Genomic DNA, 26,510 nt, shown 5'->3' with positions numbered 1-26,510 from the left:
CTCGCTGGCTCGCGCACGCGCGCGCGTAGCCATCAAACCAATCCGGACGTTATTGTTCCGGCCGCACTCCCCTGTTTTCTCTGGTCGCCGATTTTGTATTTCTCCTTGGCTCCTTCTCCTCGCGGCTGGCAGCCTTGGGCGTCCGCTCCCATCGTATGATTGCGAGCCGGCTTCCCGCCCCCGCAGCGTATACGCTGCGGGCAGGATACGACCGCTCGCCTTCGTGACCGGCGAGTGACGGCTGCAGCTGCGGCATTCGCGCGATTGCGCCAGCTCGAGTTCGTCCGGACAGCGGCCCAAGAAAAGCGTCTCCCCTTCCGTCTCTGCCGCGCGATGACCCAGTGGCAAACACCGGCTCTCGCAGCGGTGCCACGAACGGGGAATCTGGCAAAAAAGCGGCTCAAGCCACGACCCGCCCTCCACCACCTTAACTCAGCATCTCCTTTTTTTTTTTTTTTTTCTGGGTCCCCTTTCTTTTCGCTGCCTTTTCGGTGCACGGTCAGGCTGAGTCTGTTTGCACAAGTCCGCGGTGAGGTGGGCGAGGGGCCCGGTGCACCTCCCCCTCGTGCGAGGTGGGCGCGCTCACTGTGCACACTAATATCCGGCGGTGCCCGGCCGGTGCAGCGCTGCTGACGCCGGCCGTGCGTGCGCCTGTCCGGTTGATTTGTCAGCGAGACCAAGGCGAACACGCTGCGGTGTAGCGACGGATCGCCCGGAGCAAACACGGCGAAGGAAGATAAGCTACATCTCCGCGAGAGTTCGTTTTTGTAAATACGCTGCTACGAAGCTCTTGCAGCATCAGTCCTCGATTTCTTTCTTTAGTTTAATTCATCGAGAGGTTTCGCAATCTTTGGACCAGTGAGCTGCGAAGGTGGCCGGCTCACCAGGCTCGCTGTTGCCCCCGCTCGCAGGTAGCGGACCGTAACGTGGCGGGGGCGGTCGCGATATGACTCATTACTACTTGGATCGGATGAACTGCTGCGAAAAGGTTATGACGCGATATCAGAAAAGCCTGCATTGAACGCTGTGAACACCGACACCTTTTCATATTTTTTTTTTTGGGGGGGGGGGAGGGGAGGCGATAAAGTCAGTATAGTATCGGCGCCTGAGGTTTTTCATATATAAGACCAGCGTATTATACCTCTACTTGATTTTTCCTATTTGGAGAACTGCTGCCAAACTTGCGATATGAGCGGGATGGTAGAGAAGAAAAGGGCTGGCTTAAAGAAACCTCCGATAAATGGTGCAACTTTAAATCTCTTATTTGAGACGTAACGTCCAGAAACGCTTTTTGGATTTGAAGCCATTATACAGACGACACGCTTTATTAGCTTACACTTCAGATTCACACTGTAGCTTTATTTATTATTTTTTTATAGGCAACTGTCCCTGAGTGGATGGCTAAAGGACTGCGTTCCTGGACTATGCCAGTAAATACGTGCGACAGCTCACCTCCTCTCGTGGACACTCTTGGCGACGTCGGAGGCGATGACGAAGAAAGTGTATCGGTCGGGCTTGACGGCAATGTCCTGGAACTGGTCCAGCACGTACACCGAGCCGTTGAACGGGTGCACGCCGAAAGGTACGCTTGAGCTCAAGGTGTCGTTCTGCTTGAAAAACACCACGCGTCCGTTGTCGCCCATGTCCGGATCCACCGCAACCACCTGAAAAAGCCCGGCGTAGGGTCACCGCCTTGTCAGGCAACGGCTTTAGGCCAATGGCAAAGAGACGGTGCTAACATATGGAGATGCTCTGCGGTGACGAATACAAGCCTTAGCAAATGCAGGGAGAAAACAACGATGCAGATGCATTAAAGGGACTGCAAACTGGACAATGCGTTGTGAGACGTTGGCGGAAATGAAATGACCGTGATTTATAGTGATAAAACCCAGCACACTGTTCGCGACTTAAGTAGGAATTATAATTTCAAAATGGCAAAGAAAGTCCCCAAAACCAGTAATTATAGCGCGGCCTGGCGGTGAACTCTTCGCATTTCGGATGTAGTATACGAGATTACTGTACGTAAGTCGGCGGTTAAGTACAACATACTTATTGCTTAAAATTGGAGTTCGTTTATTATTAGGCTTTTGCACTTTATACAATGCGTATTACAAAGCAAGAAAGTGCACGCTAATGAGCGACGCTGCCTACGTGGTAAAGAGTGGAGCGGCAGAGCTGTTCATTGCATCGCGGCGCACATGAGGGCTGTTGTACGCGAGCGAGTTGGCGAGTTAGTACCCCGAGTTCTGTTATCTCTGCGAAATACAAAATGCCATCGACGAATTGTGCCGTAAATGCGTTCCAGCATTGCAATAATAGCGCTGCTTAGCTTGGCTTGGCTGAAAGAAAAACAAAGCAAAAACCTGGCGCATGCAGCCAGCAAAAGCGTGGCCTTCGACTTCAATTTGTGCTACTTGGAGGGAGCCGTTGCTGCATGCGTAGATTCGGACGCCACATATTATTCTTACACCTGAAGTCGCACTAGCCGTCTGCGTTCCACCAATGACGGCGTATAATCGCTATCGCGCTCATCTATCACTCTTTCCGACATGTTTCTTGAGCACGACTACATCCTAAGTCAGATCGGAAAGTTCTGATAAAAAAAAAATGTTCCACGGCGTTTTCCGCGTTACCACTGTATGATTGGACATTCAGATCAGTAACCTTTCCGATGCACTAAAAAAAAACAGGTACCATAAAAATTGGTTGTCCGTTCATTTAACGTTAGTAATACTGCGCACACCTTCGGCTACGTGTTGTTAAACTGCGCCACCAACGAATTCAGGTCTTTGAATGGCGCTGTGGTTTACTTGTTACCAAGAAACCAAAGCTCAATAATGGAAGGCTGATAACAATAATTCGTGTCCTTATCGCAATTGAGAAACTTTGTCATGAAAAAAATATAGCATTTGAGGCAAGAAGCTAGAGGGATGTTAGCGATCAGGCACAACGGGGGGGGGGGGGGGGGGGGAGGCGTAGGCTGCCTCGACGTCAACGCCGGGTCGAGGCACGCAAAAGAACTGGAATAGGTGACAAAAACGAGATTTAAAAAAAGATCGTAACAGTAACGCGAGTTCGTGCTATCGATCCAGAGATGCCAAAGCATGGTAAACCAAGCGGACAACGCTTGCCATCACAGCCGCCTCTGAATGTATGCGGTTTCGTTTACTTGTGCATTATATTACGCCACGATACAAGTTCTGGTGCTATATTCGCCGAAGTTAGTGTGAACCACAATACGCACCCACCGACAAAGCAACGCCTTCGCGCAATGGCTACACGACGAACTTTGAACGGGCCAGACGGTAAAGCAAGCTCTGCAGGTTTCTCTCAGTAGGTTGAACGATTTTGACCGCCGTCTGCTGATTCACCAATCAATACTGAAACGTACGCACTTGCCGAAGCAGTACATTAAGCGACGAATTTACAGAAATGCAATTAATGCTTATAAAGCTCCCTATACGCGCGTTCTTTGGACAGCTACACCAAAGCGCTAATCCATATATGGAATAGGCGCCGGACGAAGTGCCTTCTTTTCATCCAAACTCCCCTGTTTGTCACGACTCTACCGCGTTCATTTGTTCGCTAGACCGCGACTCATTACGGGCATAAAAGCGCGGTTTCGGCCTGCCTTGTTCTCTCGGTAGTAAATGGAAACGAGCTTGAATCAAAACATGTATTGAACACACCGGTTCTCCGGTGGCGGCCAAGGAGAAAGTACATTTTCAAGTGCAGAGTGGAGCGGGACAGAGGCATAAGCTTCCCGAGATGGGTCCTCATCAGCATGAAAGGGCTCTCAAGTTTTGGGTTCCGGGCAGTGGTGGCAGACATGCGTGGTGCCAGCAAAGAAGAATTGACGGGAGGCAGCGCCTACTGAACAAGCGGGCACACGCTTGGAACAGCTTCTTATATTACTGCGCTGCACATTTGGTTTATTGTCTTTGTATTCGCCCCGTTTAGGCATTTTATTTTGTTCTGCGGTCGTGTCGCTGTGCAAAGCTGGTGGAGTGCTGGTTTCAGCAAATGACCTTGAAAACCGTTTATATATTCAAGCTAAATTTCATGAGCACAGCCTGAGGAGTATTACAGCATTGATTGTTAGGCAATTTTTATTTGTGTTTATTACTGCTCATGCGGAAATGCGCAATAGCTGTTAGAACGCAGTGGGAACAGCCTATTTTATTCCCATTAGCCTTTTTCTTCTTTTTTTCTGGGAGGAGGAGCGGGAGGATTTTCTCATATTTTAGGGCTTAATCTACCAATTGAAAAGAATAATCATGGCACATTGATGCCTGAACCCAAGAAAGAAAGAAAGACGTGATTATGAGTGTCAGGGTTAAAATAACCACAAACAAGTTGGTTACACTGAATTCTTACAAATTCTCGAAGCAGTTGTTACTTGATGGTCTAGCTTTTAATCAAACGCGCTGCACGTGATACTTTTGTGGCCAGAGCAGCATTTGATGTTGGTATAGTATGTGCCATATCATGAGAAGCCAACAAAAAAATACGTCAAGGACAACATAGGGGAAATTACTTGTATTTATTAATTGAATTAAAGAAATGATAAATTAATGGCAATGAAAGTGGATAAAAAAGCAACTTGCCGCAGGTGGGGAATGATCCCACGTCTTCACATTACGCATAAATCAGTAAGTACGAGTAATTTCCCCTATGTTGTCCTTGGTGTATTTGTTTGTTGGCTTCTCATGATATGATTAATAAAAATCGGACCCCTTGGTTAACCCCCTTTCTTCTCGTTCATTATGGTATGTTCCAGTGACTTGTAAATAGCTTCTCAGACAAAACAACACATTTACCTGCCCTTATATTTTGTGTTTTGTCGAAATCGATTGCTTTCCACGCCTGAAAAAAAGTGACCGCATATTACATGTAAAATAGAAAACGAATAGGTTGTGACCTGGATAACGCTGCAGTAAGAATAACGAAAGCCTTATTTCTCTCGCTGTCTCTCCCCCCCCCCCTTTTTTTTTTCCCCAGTGTGCCCATTCTGTCGAGATGTCTCTCTTATCTCCGCCATGCGACACGAGCATAATAGTCGGCGTCAGCTTTTTGCTGTTCTCGTCCTGAAGGAACAAACAGCTTGTGACACTTGGCGCAGTAATTGCCTGCGGCATCTTTTTCTTCCTTTATATACGAGCACGTGTCGCTTCGTTGCGCTCTCCGTGAAAAGGACGCTCGCATCCTTTTCAAACTAGCATAAATGAGGTGCAACAAATTCGTCCCCAGAGGACGATCACCCCATTGTATCGGCCCGTTCAAGCCCACCGATGCCACAAGGCAATATGAATAATAACAATAATAGTAAAAAAAACAAAAAAAGGATGTCGTACCGACCGTCGGAGAGTAAGGGAGAAAATGACCGAGGTACCAGCCCTGGCGATCGGGGATGATGGATCGGCGGCCCGTTCAATACTCCCGCCACCAAAGTCTCGCGCGAGATGCCCCGACGCATATGCCCATTTTGATTGCCCGCATCCCGGAATATGAGCGCGAGGTGGCCTTAATATCGGGCTGGTGGCGTTATCTTCCTATTTGCGTAGGGCCATCCACAGCCACGACCCGCGAGCAGGCCACCGCCGGCCGTTCACTGCGAGATTACGCATGCTCCTTTTTTTTTTCTCGCGATGGAAACAAACGAAGCGGATCGGGCTGGGGCACCTGAGATCGCTGCTAATACAATAGAGCACCTCGCGAGCGCCGGTGAGGTAGCTTAGAGAATGGACACACGGCTCGCCCCTATTGTATTGTAGGTCGGCCACATTGCGCGTGTTCTTGCTTCCCCTTGCTTGCTTGCTTTACTTTTATTTCTCTCCTCACCGCTCCGTCGTCTTTCGCAGTCTATATTTAGGCAGCTCGTTCATCTGGTAACCGTCCCCCCCCCCTCCCCTCCGACGTCGCATCTATACACACAGCGAATACGTGAGCTCGGTTTGTTTTGTCTTAACCCCACACACCGTACGGACGCATTTCCCCTTGACCTTACGCGCGACACTGTGGCGAGCGAGGACCTCGTCTTCGTCGTGCGTATAGGAGAGAAGACCCAATTGTCCCGCTCTGTTTCTATGTGCCTTGCACCCCCCCCTCTCCCTTCCTCACTCTCCTCACCCTTAGCGCAGCTCCCTCCCTGTCCGCTGCAGTGGTCTCCCGCCCCGCCTGTATTGAGGCGTCGCCGCCAAAGACAGAGCGTGCGCGCTGTGCGGCAGGCAGCAATGCAGTGAAAGAAACGAAAAAGATAGGAGAAAAAAAAAAGCTAGCGACCTTTTGTTCACCGCTCAGAAACAATCAGCTTCTTTTCCCCCTCTTCGATCGACTGTTTGTTCGTTCCTCCGCGTGAATGAAATGAGAACGAGAAGACGAAGAAACGAGCGAGACGCGAAGAGAGAAACGAACGCGCGCGGCTCCCGCCGAACAATGACGGCGATTCATGCAGAGGCGGCACGACGCCGCCGTCGTCGCTGTTATTTCTGTATGCCCCCCTCCCTCCACCGACCCACCGCTAGCGCCGCGCTTATTGCGCTCGTGCGTCAAAGAGCAGCAAGTGTGCGATTCTCCGTCACCTCTGAAACAAAGACAAGCGGCGGTCCACCGTTTTGTCCTATGCCTGCTCTCTCTCTCTCTTTGTTTTCCTTTCGCCTTTCTCGGCACGTCACTTGTACCCTCCTGTTTTGCTTGGTCGAAATAAATTGCGAAACTGTGGAGTAACCGACAAAGCTCCGAACACTCGCTCGCTGTTATATATATATATATATATATATATATATATATATATATATATATATATATATATATATATATATATATATATATATATATATATATATATATGCGTATCTCCCTATTGTATTCGGAGACGTCTCCTTTCACGCGTGTGTGTGTGGTGTTTCTTCTGCCTGGCGTGTTCGGGAAGAGGAAAAGTCAAATTCGAAAAAAAAAAGAAAGAAAACGCATATTATCTAAGACTGTTAGTCAACTATTACATCTTGGTTGCTTAGTGGATATGGTGTGGGGCTTCTAAGCACGAGGTTGCGGGATCGAATCCCGGCCACGGCAGCCACATTTCGATGGGGGCGAAGTGCGAAAACACCCGTGTACTTAGATTTAGGTGCACATTAACCCCAGGTAGTCAAAAGTTCCGGAGTCTCCCACTACGGAGTACCTCATAATCAGATCGTTGTTTTAGCACGTAAAACCCCATAATTTAGTTTTTTTAAAACTATTATGCTTACTGCGGAGTAGCCGGTGACTTTGCGGGCAACATTGTTTGCTGAACAGCAAACACTGCGGCGATGGGAAGATTTAATACCTTTCTGTTTTACGCGCGCCCTTTCATTAACTTCTTGTATTGAGCTGGGACACATTATTTGCATTTAGGTTCCGGAAAGCTCTTATACATGCAGAAGGCAGTGTTCACTGGCTCTGAGCGCGTATGCAGTGAACACTGAATTTACTTACAACGGTGAGCCTGGGAAGAGTCAATTGCGAGCGTGCTCGATTGGTACAAATTAGCGCTTGCATGCGTGTGAAGAGCATCTGCACTGACCTGGAAATGTTTTGGGAATAGGACGAACGTAAAGTTTACTCCGAGCGTGCACCCACCGATCCGATGGTGGTTCCAGGCGGGTCTGTTTCGGTGACGCTGAACACGTACACGCCTTCGGGCAGGAACTTCGGGTTGTTGTCGTTGGCGTCCAACAAAGAGACCTCCACTACAGTGGTACTGGCCTTGGCATCCGGGTTCACGTTAGGCTTGCGCTCCAGTGCGAGAACCTGCGTGTGAGAACAGTCGAGCTTGAGTTATACATACCAGCAGTCAACAGCCGTCGGCCCGTACGTGTGGTCATCAGTGTTCGCGCTAGAGGAAGAAGAGGGGACTAGGAGTCCAGATGCAATCCTGTCATAACCTTACAGCGACCCATGCTTCTAGGTGCTGTCGCATCGCTGCGTAGTGAATACAGATCTTAAACTGGAAGCGCGATATTTTTTTCTTCTCTTCCTGTTGGTTTTGCTGGGTCAATTAAATTGATGCCTGTTGTCGTCCGCTCCATGCTTCGTTTACCAGAAACGATTTAAGGTAAAAAAACAACTATGGTGAAAATGTGAATACTCCACACAGGTATCTTCCATCATAACGCGGCCTAGTATAGTAGTGCAAAATGGGAGAACGTTTGCATAGATGGCTTTTGAAATAAGGTTACCACCCACGGGCAGCAGACTTATTTAGACACATACTCAGCGAATGTTCTTTCAATGCGACGGCCATCTCTGTCCATCTATTTTTGGACCGAAGGTCACACCGTTGAAAGCTCCCATCTGTGCCGTACGATTACTACACAGAAAGCATCTTTTTACTGAAGCACTCTATCACACCCTCCGGGATGCAACGTTGGCATTGATGGGTATACTTATTCGAGCGCGCCCTGCATCGCCACCACCTCCAGTGCGACCGAGCTGCGCTGCCATGCGGTGATATTGAGGCGTGTAGTATGCGCGAAGCTAGAAAGAGCGAAAGAGTGCGCTTTAAGTGCCAATTTCCTCGACTCGAAAGGTCTGGGAACAATTTCGCTGACAGCGCTCGCCGCGCTGAGTATTTGGCGTAATGAGCGGAAGCATTTACGTGCGGCGAAAGCCTGTCGCGCGAGCCCGAGCGGCCGCCTCTCCAGTCACGGTGGCGCTCTCTTTACGTCGCTTGGCCGCAGTTTCACGGTGAAGGCTCGATTATGTCACGCGAAGAAGGAGAGTGAAGGGGGGCGAGTGCCTCTCGGTGCCAGAGCCAAGCCGACCGCTCTTGCTGTACTCCTGCTGCACACGTCCCACGAGCGTCGTAGGTAATGCACGCTATAAAGGGAGTCACTTCGGGCCGTCGGTTTCACCTTCTTGGTGAGAGCGGCGCTACGGTTTCTTTTTCTCCACCCACCGCTATCACGGCGTGCGCAACATCGCATTTCCAGCCCCGCGTAACCCCCGTCTTTGTCGAACAATGGGCGGCTGTTCCTTGAACGCGGGTAGGAGTGGATGAATTATAGGACTCTCTAGCCGTGCAGACTTCGCTGTCCTTTAACGAGGCGAGAACAGCCGCAGCGCCGCGCACGACATCGCTGCACCGCTGCTGAGCCAGTGGTCAGACCGGAAGTCGTCGCCGCCGCATGCGGAACTTTGTCGTGAGGCGAGAGTAGTGCCTGACCCACATATACGGGTTTTCGCGTCGTCTTGTTCGGTTTACGACGTCCAGGAGACGAGCGGCAAAGGGTACAAATGACGATGCTCCTAATACAGGGTCCTTGTATGAGGTCTGTTTAAATGGGGCGTCCCTAACGAGGAAGTGCCTAGCTAACGAGCACCCGGGAACTGCGTTTGGTTCTCTTGCGGCCGACGGCCCGCAGGCTAACTGAATCGAAAGCACGCGACTTCTGTACTCATTAGTGGTGGTTTGCAGAGCGGTGGTGCGTTGAGATTTCGTTATTGCAAGCGTTAGCTGTAACGACATGTGCATACATATAATTGCGTAAGCCCTCAGATAAATGCAAGTGTGAACGAGGTAGAGCGCTGATCATCGCCAGCGGAGAGTGCCCATAACGTTTGAGCTGCGCCGCTAAGTTCGAGATTCTTATCCGTAATAATAAGCGACAGTTTCTGTACCTCTCTTTGGGGAGGATGAAGTGCTGGTGGAATCAAGTACACTAAAAAATTTTACTGCTGTTTCTTGTTTGCATCTGAGGACTGCGATGGTTCCCATAACTGTCCAGAACTTTGTAATCACACTGAAAACTTTGAATTCGAAAGTGTCTTTAAAGGTAAACATCAGGGAAGCGTGCGATACTTTCAAGCATGACAGTAACTTTTATATGAAATAGAGAATAAATATATCCTTTGTTTTCGATAAAGCAAAGTGTATTGTCTGAGTTGACGCAGCTTTCATTGTTCAAAACGAAAAGGGTTCTTATAAGAGGCGTTTCTGGCGCGATCATCGCTGTCCAGCCTCTGCGGCCCCTGACCTTGCAGATGGACCCGGTGCTGAGGAAGAGATGGTGGACGTTTCACTGGAATGGTAGTATTAGGAGAGGGTGCCGCTACAGTTAGCTCGTCACTGTGATGAGTGATTATAAGCTTCGGGCTTGGCTGTCTCTGTAACTTCGCATCTGCAAAATCACGGTGGAAGACGAAAGGGAGTCGATAAAGAGATGGGACTTGTAAGAGGGCGACGACAGGTGTGCGTATATAGACTAATGGGGCAGCCGACAGGTGCCTCGTTACATTTGCCGAATGGTGTTTTAAATAAAAGATAACCATGACAGAGTATACTCCAAATAAGACCCAGGTACACAACAATATCGAATTTATCAACAGTGGTTGGTCTCCAGTCTAATGTTTCGACACGGGGACTTGTCCTTGTTGAAATCTTGATTCCACCTCGTCTAGCGAAATCGATGCGCCATGCAGCTCACTGTTTCGATCAGATGAGTACTTTATTACATTTTTTCATGATAAAAGAATATTCCTCGGAGGAATCACAAAACACCTGACGAAAGAAAAGAAAGGACCAAAAAAAAAAAAACAGAAAGAAAGGAACAGGGGGAGGGCGTGAAGCGACGACCATTTTTCGTGTAGCCCTCGCCTCCCCTACCCCTCCTTGCCTAACGTTGATATTACATACACCGCGTTGCCCAGCGGTTAGTTATTAGGCTGACTCCAACGTAACCTCAAGCTCATTCGCAAATGGATTGCACTGCAACTCGCGCATCTGTCTTCGTCACGGCGTGCCAGAAAGAGAGTAAAAGGAAGTGCGACCATGTAATAGGCTGCGATTATGCAGCCAAAAATCGGCAAACTTTTGCATTGCATCGCGGCTTTCACGTGCTGCATGAAGTGGCAGCGCTTTAGATACTGTTCCTCGGCCGGGAGCACGCTTCGCTGACAATGGCGCCGAGGCGTTCGGTTCGGACGACGCTCTGTGCAGGCGCGTGCATGATTTAGGGCACGACCGCGCGAGCGCAGGCTGCCTGCGATTAACGTCACTTACTGGGGAGGGGAGTCCGTGTTCGCGTATGTTGTACCAACGCAGTGGCTCACTTCTTTCATATTACAGGAGCAGCAAACGCACATGCCCGAATGAAAAATTGAACGGTCGCCCGAGACGGGCCGGTCATAAAGTACATAGGCTAGAGGCCAATCAAGGGGGGGACGAACGGCAAACTCCCCTTTAATACACTTCAATCGCCCGATGGCATGGCTGCTGCAGCTGGGTCGCTGATGTGTAGGCACGCTTGACCGCACATTAGTGAAATCATAACTGGAAAGCTGCATTAGGGGCCATTTGTCACAGCAAAGCCCAAACAATTCCCCGCGTTTTCGAAAACGCCGAGAGTTCGCGTAGCCGGACGTGTATTTGTTATTCCTCTTCTCTGCCATTTTCAATGAGCCAGATAACAATTCCGCATTGTTCAAGCACTGCGGCAGTGTCTGATGCACGAAACGCTTGGCCAGAATCTCTTTTGTACAATGTGCCTGCGTTTGACGTGCTGGCATTACTTTCTTATAATAATACGCTGAAAAGTATCGCCGGGCTCGTCGCATTTGTAGTGTGACTTTCAAGAATACATCTACTTTTCCCCAGGCCTTTTAAAGCGAAAGCGTTAAGGAGCCTGTGTCGCAGAAAATTGTCCAGCGTCGGACGTCTTTTCGGCAAAAAGATTTTCCAAACACCCATACCCAGGCCCTCCATGCGGCGCAAGGAAGTTACTGAAATAATTGAATTTCTCAAGCTAAAACAAGCAGAAAAATCGTAAAGTACGACTTAAACACAACCTACAGACATTACAGCGTCGGATTGTAATGCGAATATACAAGAAAACGTAATTCTGTTACGCGAAAACTCAAACAAAACCTTTTTCCAGCGTTTCTACCAACATAGACGGGCCACGGCGTCCGCCATTTGCGCGCGCCGGCACGTGAATATCTCGGAGGCCACGGAGCGGCGCGCCCGTTTCCTTGAAACACTTCCAGATGGCGCTCGCCTCCGCCGCATCGCGGCCCACGCAAGAGTGCGCGTTTCTACCAGAAAGCCCGCCTTCGTGCGAGTGTTTCCAGGTAAACATTACGGTTACATACGCTGCAGTTGCCGGGAAGCGTGAGAAGCAGACAGGGATCTTTAAATGATATCGTGTTCCACTCTTAAAAGTGAAGCTTAAGCCTCCTCCAAATTTTTTTCTTCGTTGTGTAGGTTGGTACGTAATATTCTGAGACCATACGCGTGGTTTACACATTACATACTCACAACTTATATTTTCCCAAATGGCGTAAACCTTTGCTTAACAAGTGTATGTTCAGCGACGATTGAGTGCATCTAGTGCTGTCGAATTTGTGGTGTGCCTGTACTTTCCGCCTCTCGCTAATTCACGTAGTATCTTTTGTGCCAAATAGAATTTTAGTGTGCCTCTCCGTGCGACATACAGTACTACAACCGTGCACACTTCTCTCTCCAGTCTCTGCCAATAATCGTCATTGCATGTCACTAACACGGCTCCTATATCATTTGAATGATATCTCTAATTTAGCAGCGTTGTGGTACCGCCGACTTGCACGTATCCACATAATGTAAATATGGATGTCGTATGGCATTAAACCTCTCCATCTACCAGAAGAAGCGTGAACAAAAAAGATGATATCTTTCTTTTAGGCAGATGACGACACCGTTGCAAGTTTTGTGTACTTATACGTCTTCCGCGCACAAACCATGTGAAGGACGTGGATTACTACGAAGGGGACAACGCCGGATCCACGCATCTCCTTGGCTTTAAAATATATTGCATTATTATTATTATTATTATTATTATTATTATTATTATTATTATTATTATTATTAGTAGTAGTAGTAGTAGTAGTAGTAGTAGTAGTAGTAGTAGTAGTAGTAGTAGTAGTAGTAGTAGTAGTGTGTGCGTGCGTGCGTGCGTGTGTGCGTGCGTCAATAACACTTGTCTGAGTTCCCGATCGTGTTATCATATAACGATTGAGGAACCTAAATATTAAGTTAATGACCCACACTTCTTTGTCTCGAAACAAGCCGCGATGCTACGCGCGTTGTCGCGCAAAGTAATTCTCCGTCCACTGTCAGCTAGTGTTGCGTCGTCTAAATTAGTTCACTGGCATGTGCAAAGATTTCACAAGTGCTTAAGTTTCTCCCAACGCATCAGGGGTCGAATTCGCAAAGCTTTCTGTTCGTAAGTCCTCTTTTCCACTAGCCGGTCGGTTTCGCTAATAATATGCCCAGCATCAGGACTGGCCGGAAGGTTTTTTAAGGACAGTTCTAACGTAAGAGTCTTTTGTGAATACGGGCCTAGATTTTTGCTAACTCGCGCTTAAAGCGGCACCATAAAGAGGTATTAAGCTGCGTTAGTAAATTACGTTTCTTCAACAGAAAACCATCACCCTTACCCTGAGAGCATGCTTGGTAAACGAGGAAACAAAAGAACGGAAACAAAATAGAGAGAGAGAGAGAAATGAAAACGCATAAGGGCGAAAGACTGTGGCGACACCGCACTCACGCGCCTGCACCTCCTGCCTTGACGTCATGAATTCTGGCAGCGTTCACTGGGCTCTATGGTTATTTTTTACTGGTAAAGAATTATTCCATTGCTTTCCAAGCGAACCAGATACACAGCCTAGCCATTATTTGAAAACTTTCGCTGCGCCAAAACGACATAAATGCACACGCGCATACAAAAAAGCAAAAAAGAAGGAAAAGATTGAAATCTAATGCCGTCACACTGACGCACCGGCTAGAAATTCAAGCACGATAATTTTGCCCTTCCATTTCTTCAGTAACAGTCAGCCTTTCTCCGCAAAGCGAGTGCAAAGAGAGTTTTTAAAGGATAACTTACCAAGCAAGGCTGATTTAGTCTCGCTTTTTTGAATTCTTTTTAAAGTGAAGTGTTACAAAACATACTCACAGTCCGCCTCCCCTCCAACCTCCCCGAACCCACACACACATGAAAGAGGCATGAAAAAATAAATAAATAGGTAGTTGCGGTTTACTGCTGAAATCATCCGCCCGAGTGCGTGGGCTCGTGCATACGCAGCGGGACGAGCTCTGCGGAGACTAAGTGGAGCGCCATTGTGACATCCACGCGTTCTCCTACTTCGTTGCGCAAGTTTCTCATTGAGCGAGTGCACGAAACTACAACAACAAAAAAGTGATCTTCCGACGTGAAAGCGCGATGCGGCGCTGTCGCCACGCACAGGATGCGGTGCATCCGTGTATAGTGGCGGGCGAAATTAATGCTAGCAGTGAGCACGGATGCGGGCTCTACAAGGTGCAACGACGCGTCTTCGAAAGAGCACTTTGAGCGGGTGTGTTTATCTAGCGAGACGGCCATTGCTCGGCGAATTGCTTTCTCACAGCGGCCACACTCTCCCTGCGAAGGGACACCAGAGAGAAAGTTAAAAAAAAAAGCGCGTTCTTTCGCTGCCTGCATACACTCGCGCACGGGACCGCTGGCCCCGGGCCGCGACGCCAAGTCGAAATGCCAATGCGACTCGGCGGACCCCGCATGCTCCCGTTTCGTTCGCGCGCAACTGCGCCGTCTCATTTCGCGAAGTGAGCTGAGGCGGACATCTGTCAGGGGAGCGATGTGTATGGTCGCCGCGCACGATACAGCTCCGCGATACTCGAGAGCGAGCGAAAACGCGTGCACGCGCGCGCGTTCATGTACATATACATTTAGGGACCCGCGCGTCTGTCAACAAAAGCCCCGAAAACGCTTTGTCTGAGCGCAACGAGTTGGTGCGTGTCGGCCGAGATGAAAAATGAAAGGCCTTACTCAAATTTTTCTTCCCCGTGCGGCTACATGAGATCTCTCTCTCTCTCTCTATCGCTCTCTCTCTATTGCTGTGTAAGAGTGACTCCGGCAAGAAAAAAAATGCTCCGTCACCACGCGCATTTCCCTACAAAATGACGGACAGCGGCAAGCCATCACAGGGTTTCCGAACGAACACCGCAGACCGCGGCGCCCATACATTTTCCCCAACGCCTATCTGTTCTGTTTTTGTGCCCACCCTACCCACTTCGCCGTCGAGGGTAGTTTCTCGCTCGATGTTTGCGCGCATGTTTAAAAAAGCGTGCGCACTTTCTTCTCGCGAGGCGCTTTTCGCGCATACAGGCGCGCGCTCTTTCAAATTGGCCGCCGCTTGCTGGAGGCCAGGAAAACATGCTCGCCCGCGCGCGATCACTCACGGTTGGGCCATGGCGGGCCAGTGGTCTCCGGGCGCGTGACCTCGGCGTTTTGAGGGACGAAAATATGAATTGAGCGTCACGGTGGTGGTGGTGGTGGTGGTGTTGGGGATGGTGGGGGTGCTGCTGAGGCAAATAAAGTATAGCTCGAAGCAAAGAGTAAAGCGGCAACTTCTGCTAGACCAGCAAAGCAAGTGTGCATTTTTCAACTCCCTGGCCAAAATGCAAAGCAGCGCCGCTGAAAACGGCTGAAAAATGCGAGTGGTATTTCTTCCGGCCAGTCTTCTCTCGTGAATACTTTATTCTGCCAGTGTTCGTTTCACACACTCTTTCTCTCTCTTTATTTCGCTCTGTATTTGCGACGCAACTCGGACCAATTTACGGAGCGCGTGAAAATTCGCGCTTAGGGGTTGTGCGATAGAACTCTGCAAAAGGGAGTCGGAGTTCCAACTTTGTCCATACCACGACGACTGCTTTGTCGAACTTATGTTGATTCTATTGCCGCTCGGAATTAAAGAAAATAAATATAAAGAAAAGGGAGTGAATGTGGTGCTGCCGAGGAAAACGGGAAAGACGGGCTGAAAAATTAAACCTTATTCTAGAATGCTTGGCCTGCGCAATAACTCTATATAGCTGGTAAGATCGGCCCGCAACAGGATTCCTGAGATGCTGCGGCAACCGAAACAGTACGTTTTAGCGAAATTGTTGGCGCAACAATATCGGGGTGCCACCTCGTGTGGACATCAAGGACAAAAGAACGATGGCAGAGAGAATTAACGGAGGCCGGGCAACAGGATTTGAGCACTTAGTTCTACCGTCAAGCAGGAAGTGCGAAGCGACGCAGATGTAGTGATCGGCGATATGGTCGTTACACGGGGCACCGACCATGATTTAGATTTAGCTACAACGTCCCTCTATAGCCCACCCAAATTGACAGGGCATAACGGTCAGCGCCAGCCGTTCTGTATATAGCGCATGGCAGTGCGGAAATCATGCGAGCCATTTTGGCGACACATGTGACCCGTATACTTCTTTTGAGGGAAGAAATAGTTGTTCCGGCAGAAGAATTTGTTCTTTCAGGATCATGGGGGCCACTTTATGGGCGCGTTCGTTTTGAAACGATTTCGTTTGACCCGACGCGCTATACATCCGGCGCAAGACATATCTCTGCTCGAAGGTATAGCGGAATCGGAAGCTGTGCGCCGTGTGAGCGCAGCGTTATATCCGCGTCGCCTATTCTCAGCCGGTCACCGCCCGCTGAAAAATTTCCCCAGAGGATATATATAATAATGCCGGCGTTTTATTTGTTTTAGCGGCGCATACAGTTAATACTGTTTCTCACTGAATGTGTGTACTTGAAAGATGAGCAGAATAGAGTCGAAGGACGTATAAGGATACAAACACGAGTATTTGAACCACATCCACAGTTGCGGTTGTTTCTTTCTTGGCCGGCAAACACCACCGCATGGCCTCTATTCTTCAATATAAACGAGTTGACGTCAGTCGCGTGCGTGCTCTGGCATATGTTTTGAATTTTCTGTGACTCGAAGGTATTGGGGGCGAGATCCACCACTGGAAAAGCTGGCGCCACCGTTGGCCTCACGTGGCATGAGGGAACACGTGGACCCAGCGACCGCGTCGGCTGCTTCGGAAGCGCCTAAGCGAGCTGAAAACGAAAGTTTAAAGTCCCACCTGCGCTTCGGTTCTGATTAAGTGGTGAGGCTTACCCGCCTTGGGTGTCTGCTTGACAACATTTGAAAGCACTATAATAGGTAGTGGCTGCCTTTGGAGGCGTGCAGCATGGTAGGCTACTGCTCGGTGCCGCAGTGTCGGACGTACGCATCAGAGCCTTGTGTCAGCATTAATCACATGCAGCCGCTGGAGAACAAGCTGCGTGAAGCTTGGCCCGCGAAACTTAGAACTGGCAAACAGCCATCGGCTATAACTCGGGTATGCAGCAAGCATATAGACGCGAGGAATATTTCTGCTACGGCATCGGGACTGCTATGTTCGGTGAGTAGCAGAAAACGCGCACTGAGACGCTTGCCCGCGCCCGCTGCCCGGCTAATGTCATGACGCCTTATCTGGTCTGTGAACTTGTTGATGACAAGTTCACTGCCAGGATTCTGGCAAGTTCACTGTAATGGAAAGGGAGCGGTAAGAAGCACATTAAAAAAAGGCATGGCACATGGTCATGTTTGCGTTATGAAATAATGTACTGGATTACGAAAAAGAAGCAGCGGGAAATCGCACGCTGAGAAGGCCGATAAATATACAGTGCAACGCACCTTGAGAAATAATATAGAAACGTCCCAGAATTTAGAAGAAAAAAAAAAAGAGTGAATCGTCACGACGGCAAATCAAAGTCGCCGTATAGGCGTCGAAGTCTCTATAACGACATTATTTTTGAACAGCTCTGATAGCGTCCACGCAAGAATGGTTGCTTGTGTACCGTCAAATCCTCATATTTTTTGCCCTAAAGCTCACGGTACGATGCGAAAACGCGCTTGCAGCGAAAGCAAAACATTGTGCGCCGATATGCATGCAGACGCGCAGTCGGTCGCTGCGAACCCATGCGATCGCTCAGTTGAGGCTTCATTCTGTTATGCTCCATTCGGTTATACAGACAGCCCACTATAAGAACATATTCCACATAGTTTACTCTCAGCGTTTGCCTACCTTTCACGCAAGAAGCCGGTTCGGGAGACTCCATCGCGGCGATCGCGCGCAGTGGCGTTCACTGTACGTATTGGGTAAAGAGATAGCGTCTGTAAACGATTCTGTGCTTTCAGTTTGACCGAGTTTATTATTTGGACAGTAAAAAAACTTCCCTCGTTTTGAGAGTACGTACAGGAATCTCCAGGAGGGCTGCCGCGTGGTGTTTTTATTGAGCGCCGTAAGCCAAATCTATGAGGAGCGCGCCGCGTTATCCCTCATACTACGCAAGGGAGGCGCTTCCGACAGACGGCGACTCCGTAAGTCCTCGCCCCCAATACACTGCGCCCTTTTACTCATGGAAGTGTCGAAGGCCATCCAAGTTGGAGTAGCTTGGAAAACTTGGACCAGCGCAGCAGCCACATCGTTTTCTTCCCTTTGTGCATTGCGCTAGTCACCGTATAGTTTAATCAGTAACGTCTTTTGTGATCTCTGTTTCGAGCTTCAGTTTCGCAACCAAAATTATGCGTTGCCATGAGTACCAAGTTTCTATAGCTTCCCACCGATGATTATTATTTATTTATTTTTTTGCTGTACGCGTAAATGCTTTTGTTCCTTTCTGTTTAGGGATGAATGCGATTACATGCGACACACGAAATGTACATTTTATGTATGACAAAAACAGTAAGAGGAGTGCAATTTTTTTTGCTTCTGAACTAACATTTCACTAGCTTTTATTCCGCCATGTCGCTTTTCAGGAAGTTCGGAGTGCTCTCTAATTATCTCGATGCCCAAACGAGAATCGCTATTGAAAGCTGCTTGATGCCGCCAGGGGCGTACTTATGGCTCATGTCGAGGGAGTGACGGACTCTTATCTTTCTTTTCTTTATTGCTGCTGTTGTTTACCATCGCTGTACCTTTTGTGTTTCTTGACACTGGAATTATGTGAATAAGCTTTATTTTGTAATATATGTCAAAATTTTATATTTGCAACGAAATACTGAACACGTTCGTATATATTCTAATACAAAGCACCTTTGAAGACATGCAAATATGCACTTTATGAAAAGTTCAATTTCTTTCCTCTACAACTGAAAAACATTGAAGACAATGATGTCCTACAATACATTGCAGCTCTTCATATAAATCGCACCGCCCGTTCGTTAAAATAGACTTGAAATAAACTAGAAATAATAGAAATATAAGTAGAAATAGAAATAAACTAAAATATACAACAATAAAGTATTTGAACTGCTGCAAAGTGTTGATAATTAAACCATTTAGACTACATTCCCCCCCTCCCCCCAAAAAAATTGTCGTTAGCGCAGATGAATGATGTCCAGGGTTTGTACAAAACTCAAACATAACAATTGATAAGAAAATGTTTCGTGCTCGAATTTTTTTCTCTCAGCTACGTGAGAGGAAATGGAAAATACCGTTACTTTTTACGCGTATTAGAGCCGACAGTCCTTTCTCTCTCTCTCTCTCTCTCTCTCTCTCTCTCTCTCTCTCTCTCTCTCTTAGATTAGAGAAACAATCAGGTACGTCGAGAGTAGGGGCTAGTCGCACCCACCGCCTTCCCTTTCCGCCATCATTTTCCTCCACCGGTTGACATTCCTGTCAGGCAGCAGCGATAACGTCGTCTCGCAGCGCGCAGTATTCGTTGTATGCGAAACACGGGCGAAGACGCGGAACACTCACCCTCATGGTCAGCTTGTCAACCTTCTCCCGGTCCATCTTGGACGGATCGCGCACACGGATCCAGCCTTCCTTCTCGTCGATCGAGAAGCCGCCAGTTTCGTCGACCAAATGGTACAGGAAGTCTGCATTTTCACCCTGCGGGAAAAGGCCGCGAAATCAGCACCGATCACGTTGCTCGCGCGTCGTAGACGCAATCTTAGGGCGCGCGATTTTACGGCATTCGGCCTGTAGTTATTCCCCAAGTATACATGGAGGCAAACGCCGCGAGTACATTTTTCTCGGCAGAACAGTAAAAACCGAGCGTCCAACTGTTATTCGCAGAAAGAAAATGGGCTAAACATTAACTGAAATTGAATGAAACTTCCCGGGGTAGAGACAATTGTCTGTCATGGTGACTCTTAGTGACGTGCTCGCTGAGGCTAACGAGGGACGCTGGTTAGTCTATAACGCCTATGTGCGCCTCACAATCTCTGAAAGATGCCACATCATAGTTATTGTTCCAAGACTTTGAAATGCAGCCATTTAACTCTTATTTCTAGTGAAATCCTTTAAAAAAATCTTAACAGAAATGAAAAGGTGTTTTTCATGCCCGAAGCGTGCGACCAGTGATTCATTGCAATAGAATATACAATTTCAAGTTTGCCATCGCGACGAGCAGCGGGAATTTGTAGAGGCGCGCCGTTCGTGTTTATAGGGGTTTGTTATACGCGCTCCCGAGCGAACGTTGTCGATATTCTTCATACATGTTTGGCTATTGGCAATGTGACCTGGCTGTAAATACATGTGAAGTACGAGTACTCCATTAGCTGCCATGGCAACATCTGTGTGCGTGTACGGGATACGGCGCGCAAGCGTTCAGGAATCTAAACGCCCTGAAAATTGATCTGCGACTTTACCGAGAGGTTGTCGCTTGGCGTACAGAACGCTCTAGTTCTCAGCGACACGGGAGCCAGAGGCAGGCGCTGCTCGCTCACCGTGTCCCTGTCGATGGCATGCACCTGGACGACGGTGAAGCCAGGTGGCAGGTTCTCCATGACGGTGATGTTGTACATGTCGTAGTCGAACACGGGCACGTTGTCGTTGATGTCGATCACCGACACTTCGACCTTGGTCAGCGCGTAGCGCAGCGAGTTGTCCATCTGTGTCGCCTGCGAACACGAGGAGAGAGAAAAAGTGGGAGGTCAGTTCAGGGTGCGCAGCAAAACGGCGAACATTCTCCGCGGACAATTCTCTCGCCAACGCGGAGCTGTATGTAAACTTCTCGTTCACTGATGTGCGTGTACGTGACTCGTGTGACCGTATAGATGGTTGCCTATTCGGCGAATATAAGTAATGAAGCTCTTCTTGAGCGCATGTAAAACATCTGCCAAGCGTTTGGGTGCTATTACATGTAAATGTTTGTATATACCGACAGGTAAACATATAGGCGCGCAGACGTATAGTTTGTAAACAGTGTCGGAGCATGTATTGGTGTTTGTTTGTTTGTCTCTTTTTTTTTCTTTCTTTATGTGGATTCCTCGTCTGTAGCATACGGTCCCGGTGGTGATTTGGGCGAATAGATTATGCATTGCAAAACGGCCTTGTCGCTAGAGACGCGGACAAAGAACGGGGGTACAGGACACACAAAGCGCTACATAGAACTAATTTATTCCGAAACCGAACATGCGCTAATCATACAAAACATGGTACGTTATGCAGATTTTCAGTGCACACTATTTTCTACGTAAGTAATTCCTTTGTTGGATAGGGAGAGGGAAAGCGTGTACGGTAAGAGAGAGAGAGAGAGAGAATGGAAGAAGGAAAGGCAGGGAGGTTAACCAGGCTGAGTCCGGTTAACCTGCGCGGCGATAACACAGTTTGATGACGATTCTGGAAGCATGCCTGAATTTGTTGGATGCCTCTGGCTATCCAACAAAGAAATTGCTTACCTGAAGAATAGCGTGCACTGAAACTGCGCATAACGTACCATGTTTTGTATGATTAGCGCATGTTCTGTTTCGGAATAAATTATTTGCAAGTAGCGCTTCGTGTGTCCTGTACCCCATTTCTTTATCCGCGTCCTCTAGCGCCAAACACATTTTGTTGAATACGTATATGGGAATAAGGGTACCTGTTTTTTGTAAGGTACCTTTTCGCTCTCTGCCGCTCTCGTTAAGCTGCGTGCCAGTGGACGCTGTCCCTTCAGACTGTGTCCAATTCGAAGTGAACTACCATCTTCCTTCTCGGCAGCTTCGTTATAGAGTGAAGAAAAGCGCCTTCATGTTCAGCGGTGGTGAGTTCCAAAAAGAAGTTTCACAATTGTATTCTATCGCTTTCTCTCTTTGTTTTCCTTCTTGCTTAAAGGAACTAAGCAGGAACATTAGGTTAGTCTTTGCGCGAGCAGGCGCTTGGCAAGCCAGAAATGACGCAAGAATGTGAAACTGCTGCACCAGTTCGCTATGACGACGCAGATTTTGATAGCGTTCACCCAGAGTTATTGGGCTGTTAAAAGAACAAAAAAAAAATGCCTTGCGTCCGAACACCCAAAGCGAGAGCTTTCTGGAACCTTTGCTCCATAATTTGGCGGACCAAATATGCGAAAATATCTTTAAGTTCGTGACGTCCCACCTATTTAATAAAAGAAGGAGCAAGTTTCGGTCTTCATTTCCTCGGCCAATCATCAACTTTACCTTATTTATCTATTTTGCAAAAGAAACGCCACATAGAGATTTAAACGCATGCTCTCGCTATCTAAACTAAATGCTCTTCCTTAACGTTCCCTTATGAATATTGCCCTGTTCGCGCATACGAGAACACTATACCCGCCTGGCGCAGCGAGTCCTCGTATGCATATTCTGCAAAATCCTAAGCGCGACGCTGTAGTATCAATTATACACTTATGCAGAACGCAGACCGCTCTGGTGGGCGCGTAGTCACGGGACATACTATACCCTTTGAAAACTGCCGCAATAAAAGTGCATGGGCTTGGCTTTGTCTGTGCACTGGGATATAGATCCGACATTCTTAATTTAATTGCTCAGAACGCCTGTCTTGCATTAAACACCGTGAGTTACAACGTAAATAAGAATAATAGGTGATGCACACTTTTCACATGTATCCTGTCTAAACTATTTCAGAATACGATGTTTAATTGTAGTTGTTTCTTTTTATTTTTCTGCTATTCACTTTCAATAATTTAAAGCCAACACGCATCGTAAACGAGCATACTAATTTGCGATACTTTTAAAGTTACCGCCTATGTGTACAAGGTGCTCGCTGCACCTCTGTGGTGTTCACTTATAACTTGTCCCAAGTAACAATTTATGCGCGAAATGCGAAAACACCCGTGTAGCTAGATTTCGGTGCATGTTAAAGAACCCCAAGTGGTCGAAATTTCCGGAGTCCTCCACTACGGCGTGCCTCATAATCAGAAAGTGGTTTTGGCACGTAAAACCCCATAATTAAAAAAAAAACTATTTATGCCAACATATTACGTTATACGTTCCGGGTTCAAAAAAAAAAAAAAAAGGAAGTAAGGAATGAATGCACTGTGCTGACGAGACAAGGCTGCATGCAGTTGATTGGTTTGCTTTACCGAAAGAAGCATGTCAAGGAATGCGGACGCTTGTAAAATAAACATCGGTGACAAAACGGTCTCTCGGCAAATCGGCACTTTACAGTTAACAAAATATCCGTCCTGAGTCGATGTTGTCCTTTTATTACGAAGCCTTGTAATGATCGATGATGGTGCTGTTAACTAGCCATACGCTACGGGTTTGGAGCGGTGCAATTTTTATATTGAAAATTAAAAAAAAAAAAAACGAGGAGAGAGGCTTAGCGCACACAGCCTATACATTACAAAATAACATCCACCATTATATTTTATAACTTTGTTTTTATTTACGTTGGGTAAGCTGTGAAGGCGCTTACTTATATTTCTGGCTACTACTACGTACGCTTGTACAGAACATTTTTTACGTGGCTTCTCAGAGCGCAATTGAGTCTCAAAGCTCAGCCGTTAGCAAATGGCTTGTCCGCCTAACTTTGCTGACAGCTAGATTACTGTTCTTGAAGTATGGATGCAGTCTCAAGTTTCCCGACGCTTTCCCGCTACATGTGGCAAATCAATCGTACTGGCAAAAAATAAAATAGATAAGTTTTGGCAGCAGCGGAATTTCGACAAAACAGGGAACTTCAGTAATAATCAGTGACAGGAGCATCTAAAGCGCTCATTGAGCAATGTACGAATTTCGTTTTCGTCTTTTTTTTTTGGGGGGGGGGGAGGGGTGAGGAGGCGACATAGCAGTTACATTTGTCCGGCGTAGGGGGCGGGGCGGCGCTCACTTAACCACCGTCCTCGGTTTCCTGTGCAACTCAATTGCAATTTACATCTTACGTAAGTGACCTCAGTGAACTGTGAGCGACAGCCTGGGCCGTAGCCAGGGTTTAAACCAGCACGAAGGCCCCACACGTCGGCGGCTATATGCGCGCCGTCGGCTCATTGCAGCGCGCGTTTCGCGCCTGCGGGTTCCGGCACGCAGTCTCTCTTGTGCGTAGCATGCTCTGCAGACGCGCGGGAGCTCGCCGTGTCTCTGCGACACTGCACTGGATCCCGGGTCACGGAAGTAAATACGAAACTTCGCGTGGTGGCACGCGCGCTCCTTCCCAACGCGTCCGGAGTTCGTTCACCATTTCTGGAGAGTGCGACGAAGGATGTGACAAGTGGACCTCTTTGCGACCCATACAGTACCTGACTGTCTGGCTTACAAAGAGTGTCGGGTAACTGACGTAGGAGGAAGCTACACGCCACCCATGTGTACCACCGTGTCTATAGACCATTTCCCTGTTTACGAGCAGTGATTCTAGGCTTCCGGTTTTGCTCACTGACGTAGCCCACGAAATGCAGCGAGCAAGAAAAGCATCGGCCGCTATACCGGGGAGTGCGTTAAAATCTAAGCCCGCAGATGTTCAACACTTTTCCTCTGTACATAACGACCATTTTACAAGTCAAGATTGCCGTAAGTTATACGATAAATATTATGTATTATTCTTAAGGCGTAATGCGCACGTCTTCTATCTCAAAACTTAAAGATAAGCATCCGCATATTGGAAGAACTCAAAAGCACGCTTTGTGTTCCGGCGCAGCAGGCTGATGAGTCCCGTGACCGGAAGTCTCTTGGGGCCGCTCTCTCGCTGCTGTTATCGCGCGAGTGAAACCGTCTATATACGACCTAGCGCCATGAAGGCGATGTCGATCGCCGTCGGTTGCTTTAAATATTCATTGTAATGGGAGCCGGTAGTGCTTTCTGTTCTCATTTTTTTTCCCGCAGTTGAGGTTGTGGCGACATTTTTCTTTAATGTAAAGGTGGACTTCTTCCCGCGCCCATCCAGGGTAAAAAAAAAAAAAAACGACAACTTTGAAATGAACTTTGATGAATACATTAACGCGTAAGTAGGAAATTTAGCTCCCCATTTCTCACACACGAAGTACGATATGCGGACAGCACACAAATATAGAATATAATGCTCCTGTTCTTCGCCAGTCTCAGAGGACTAGAAGGTATACCGGGTGTTTCAGCAAACACTTCCAAACATATTTAAATGTTAGCTGTGGTCTACTCGAAGAGGCGGATATTACTTGCGCAATATAATTAAATGCATGACCGACTAATGAAAAAAAATTACGAATTATCTGCTTAACTAATTACCCTATGGCCCATACTGCAATTTACAAATTCTAGCCGTGGAGTTCGCAAGGCGGATGGATCCACTTGGAACTAATTCTCAGGGTGACACCAGTTTCGAAGTAATTCCCGAACTTTGCAGAGAAATCCATTGGCACTCCAGTTACTTTTGTGCTTCAATGCAGAAAACGACGTTTTCTTAATAAAGTAACCGGTAATTAGTTAAGGTAATTAGTTCAGCAATAAATAAGTGAATTTTCGTTGATTAGTCGAGTATGCATTTCAATTTTTTGGGCAAGTAATGTACACCTCTTCGAGTAGACCAGCTCATGAACTAGAATTATGCTATCTGCCACAGACAACCTTTCAAAAATCTTGAAAGTGTTCGCTGAAACAGCCTGTATAAAAGAACGCCATAATAGGTACGGGGCCTCCCCCTCTGTGCTTATGAGTTTTCGCGGAGCGTCGCACGAATTAGTGAGTTGCCAATGCACGTCGGTATAAATTATCGCGATTCGGTGATTATTCATGGCGGGGCTCATAAACACCTCCATCTTTGCTTAAAGCAACGTCGAGGAAAAAAAAATGCGACTGGCACATCACAGCGAATGGGCGTTCCATGTAGCTGCAAAAGTGGATTTCAAAACACCCGTACCGGCGACGACAAAATGCTGTTTAAGACGGCTCGAAAGTTTCGCCCTCTAGCTTCTCTTTGATGCTTCTTCCAAAAAAGAAAAAGAAAAGAAAAAGAAGGAAAGGAATATAGAAGATAAAAGTGGAGAGAAAAGGCAGCAGCACACTCTCATAAGCGAGGCTGCATTCAGCCAGGCATCGACGAGGTATTACAAGGACAGGCACGGCCACTGGATGCACGGTGAAAGTTTGCTCGGGTGGCATTCGAAAGTAGCTGCGATCGGTCTCACGCGAAAAGCTTTTTTTTTTTTATCCGGTTGCACTCAAGCGGAGAATGGAATCAACAAGCGTGCCACGTTCGGTTGACGCGAGCGAAAACATACGCTAGCCAGGCATGCACGCACCAGTCACGGCCGGACGCACGCAGGCGTTGTTGACAACGGACTGAGTAGGAAAGCGGCAGCGAGTGAGAGAGAGAGATAGAAAAAAAAAAACAAGAAGAAGACTGACGCGATACGCCTTGCAATTATTCTATAAAAGTATACGCGATTGGGGAAATAAACCTCGGGAAAGAAGACAAGATATAGAGTGAATGCGCTGGCAAATGTGTA

The 26,510-nt window shown here is 47.8% G+C and overlaps 1 protein-coding gene across 1 annotated transcript in view; it reads right to left on the bottom strand.

The window, feature by feature from the left end:
• The window catches only part of LOC142578674 (protocadherin Fat 3-like), a 346,841-nt gene that overhangs the window by 74,533 nt on the left and 245,798 nt on the right, over window positions 1-26,510 (bottom strand). The window contains exons 12-15 of the mRNA XM_075688141.1: window positions 20,578-20,751; window positions 19,604-19,738; window positions 7,621-7,791; window positions 1,453-1,664 (exon numbers count right to left, since the gene is read on the bottom strand). Of these exons, the coding sequence (XP_075544256.1) occupies window positions 1,453-1,664; window positions 7,621-7,791; window positions 19,604-19,738; window positions 20,578-20,751 (692 nt within the window). The remainder of the gene's footprint in view (window positions 1-1,452; window positions 1,665-7,620; window positions 7,792-19,603; window positions 19,739-20,577; window positions 20,752-26,510) is intronic.

Source organism: Dermacentor variabilis, chromosome 1 (assembly GCF_050947875.1).
Source record: "Dermacentor variabilis isolate Ectoservices chromosome 1, ASM5094787v1, whole genome shotgun sequence".
Taxonomy (NCBI): domain Eukaryota; kingdom Metazoa; phylum Arthropoda; class Arachnida; order Ixodida; family Ixodidae; genus Dermacentor; species Dermacentor variabilis.
This window is presented reverse-complemented; position numbering and strand designations above follow the sequence as displayed.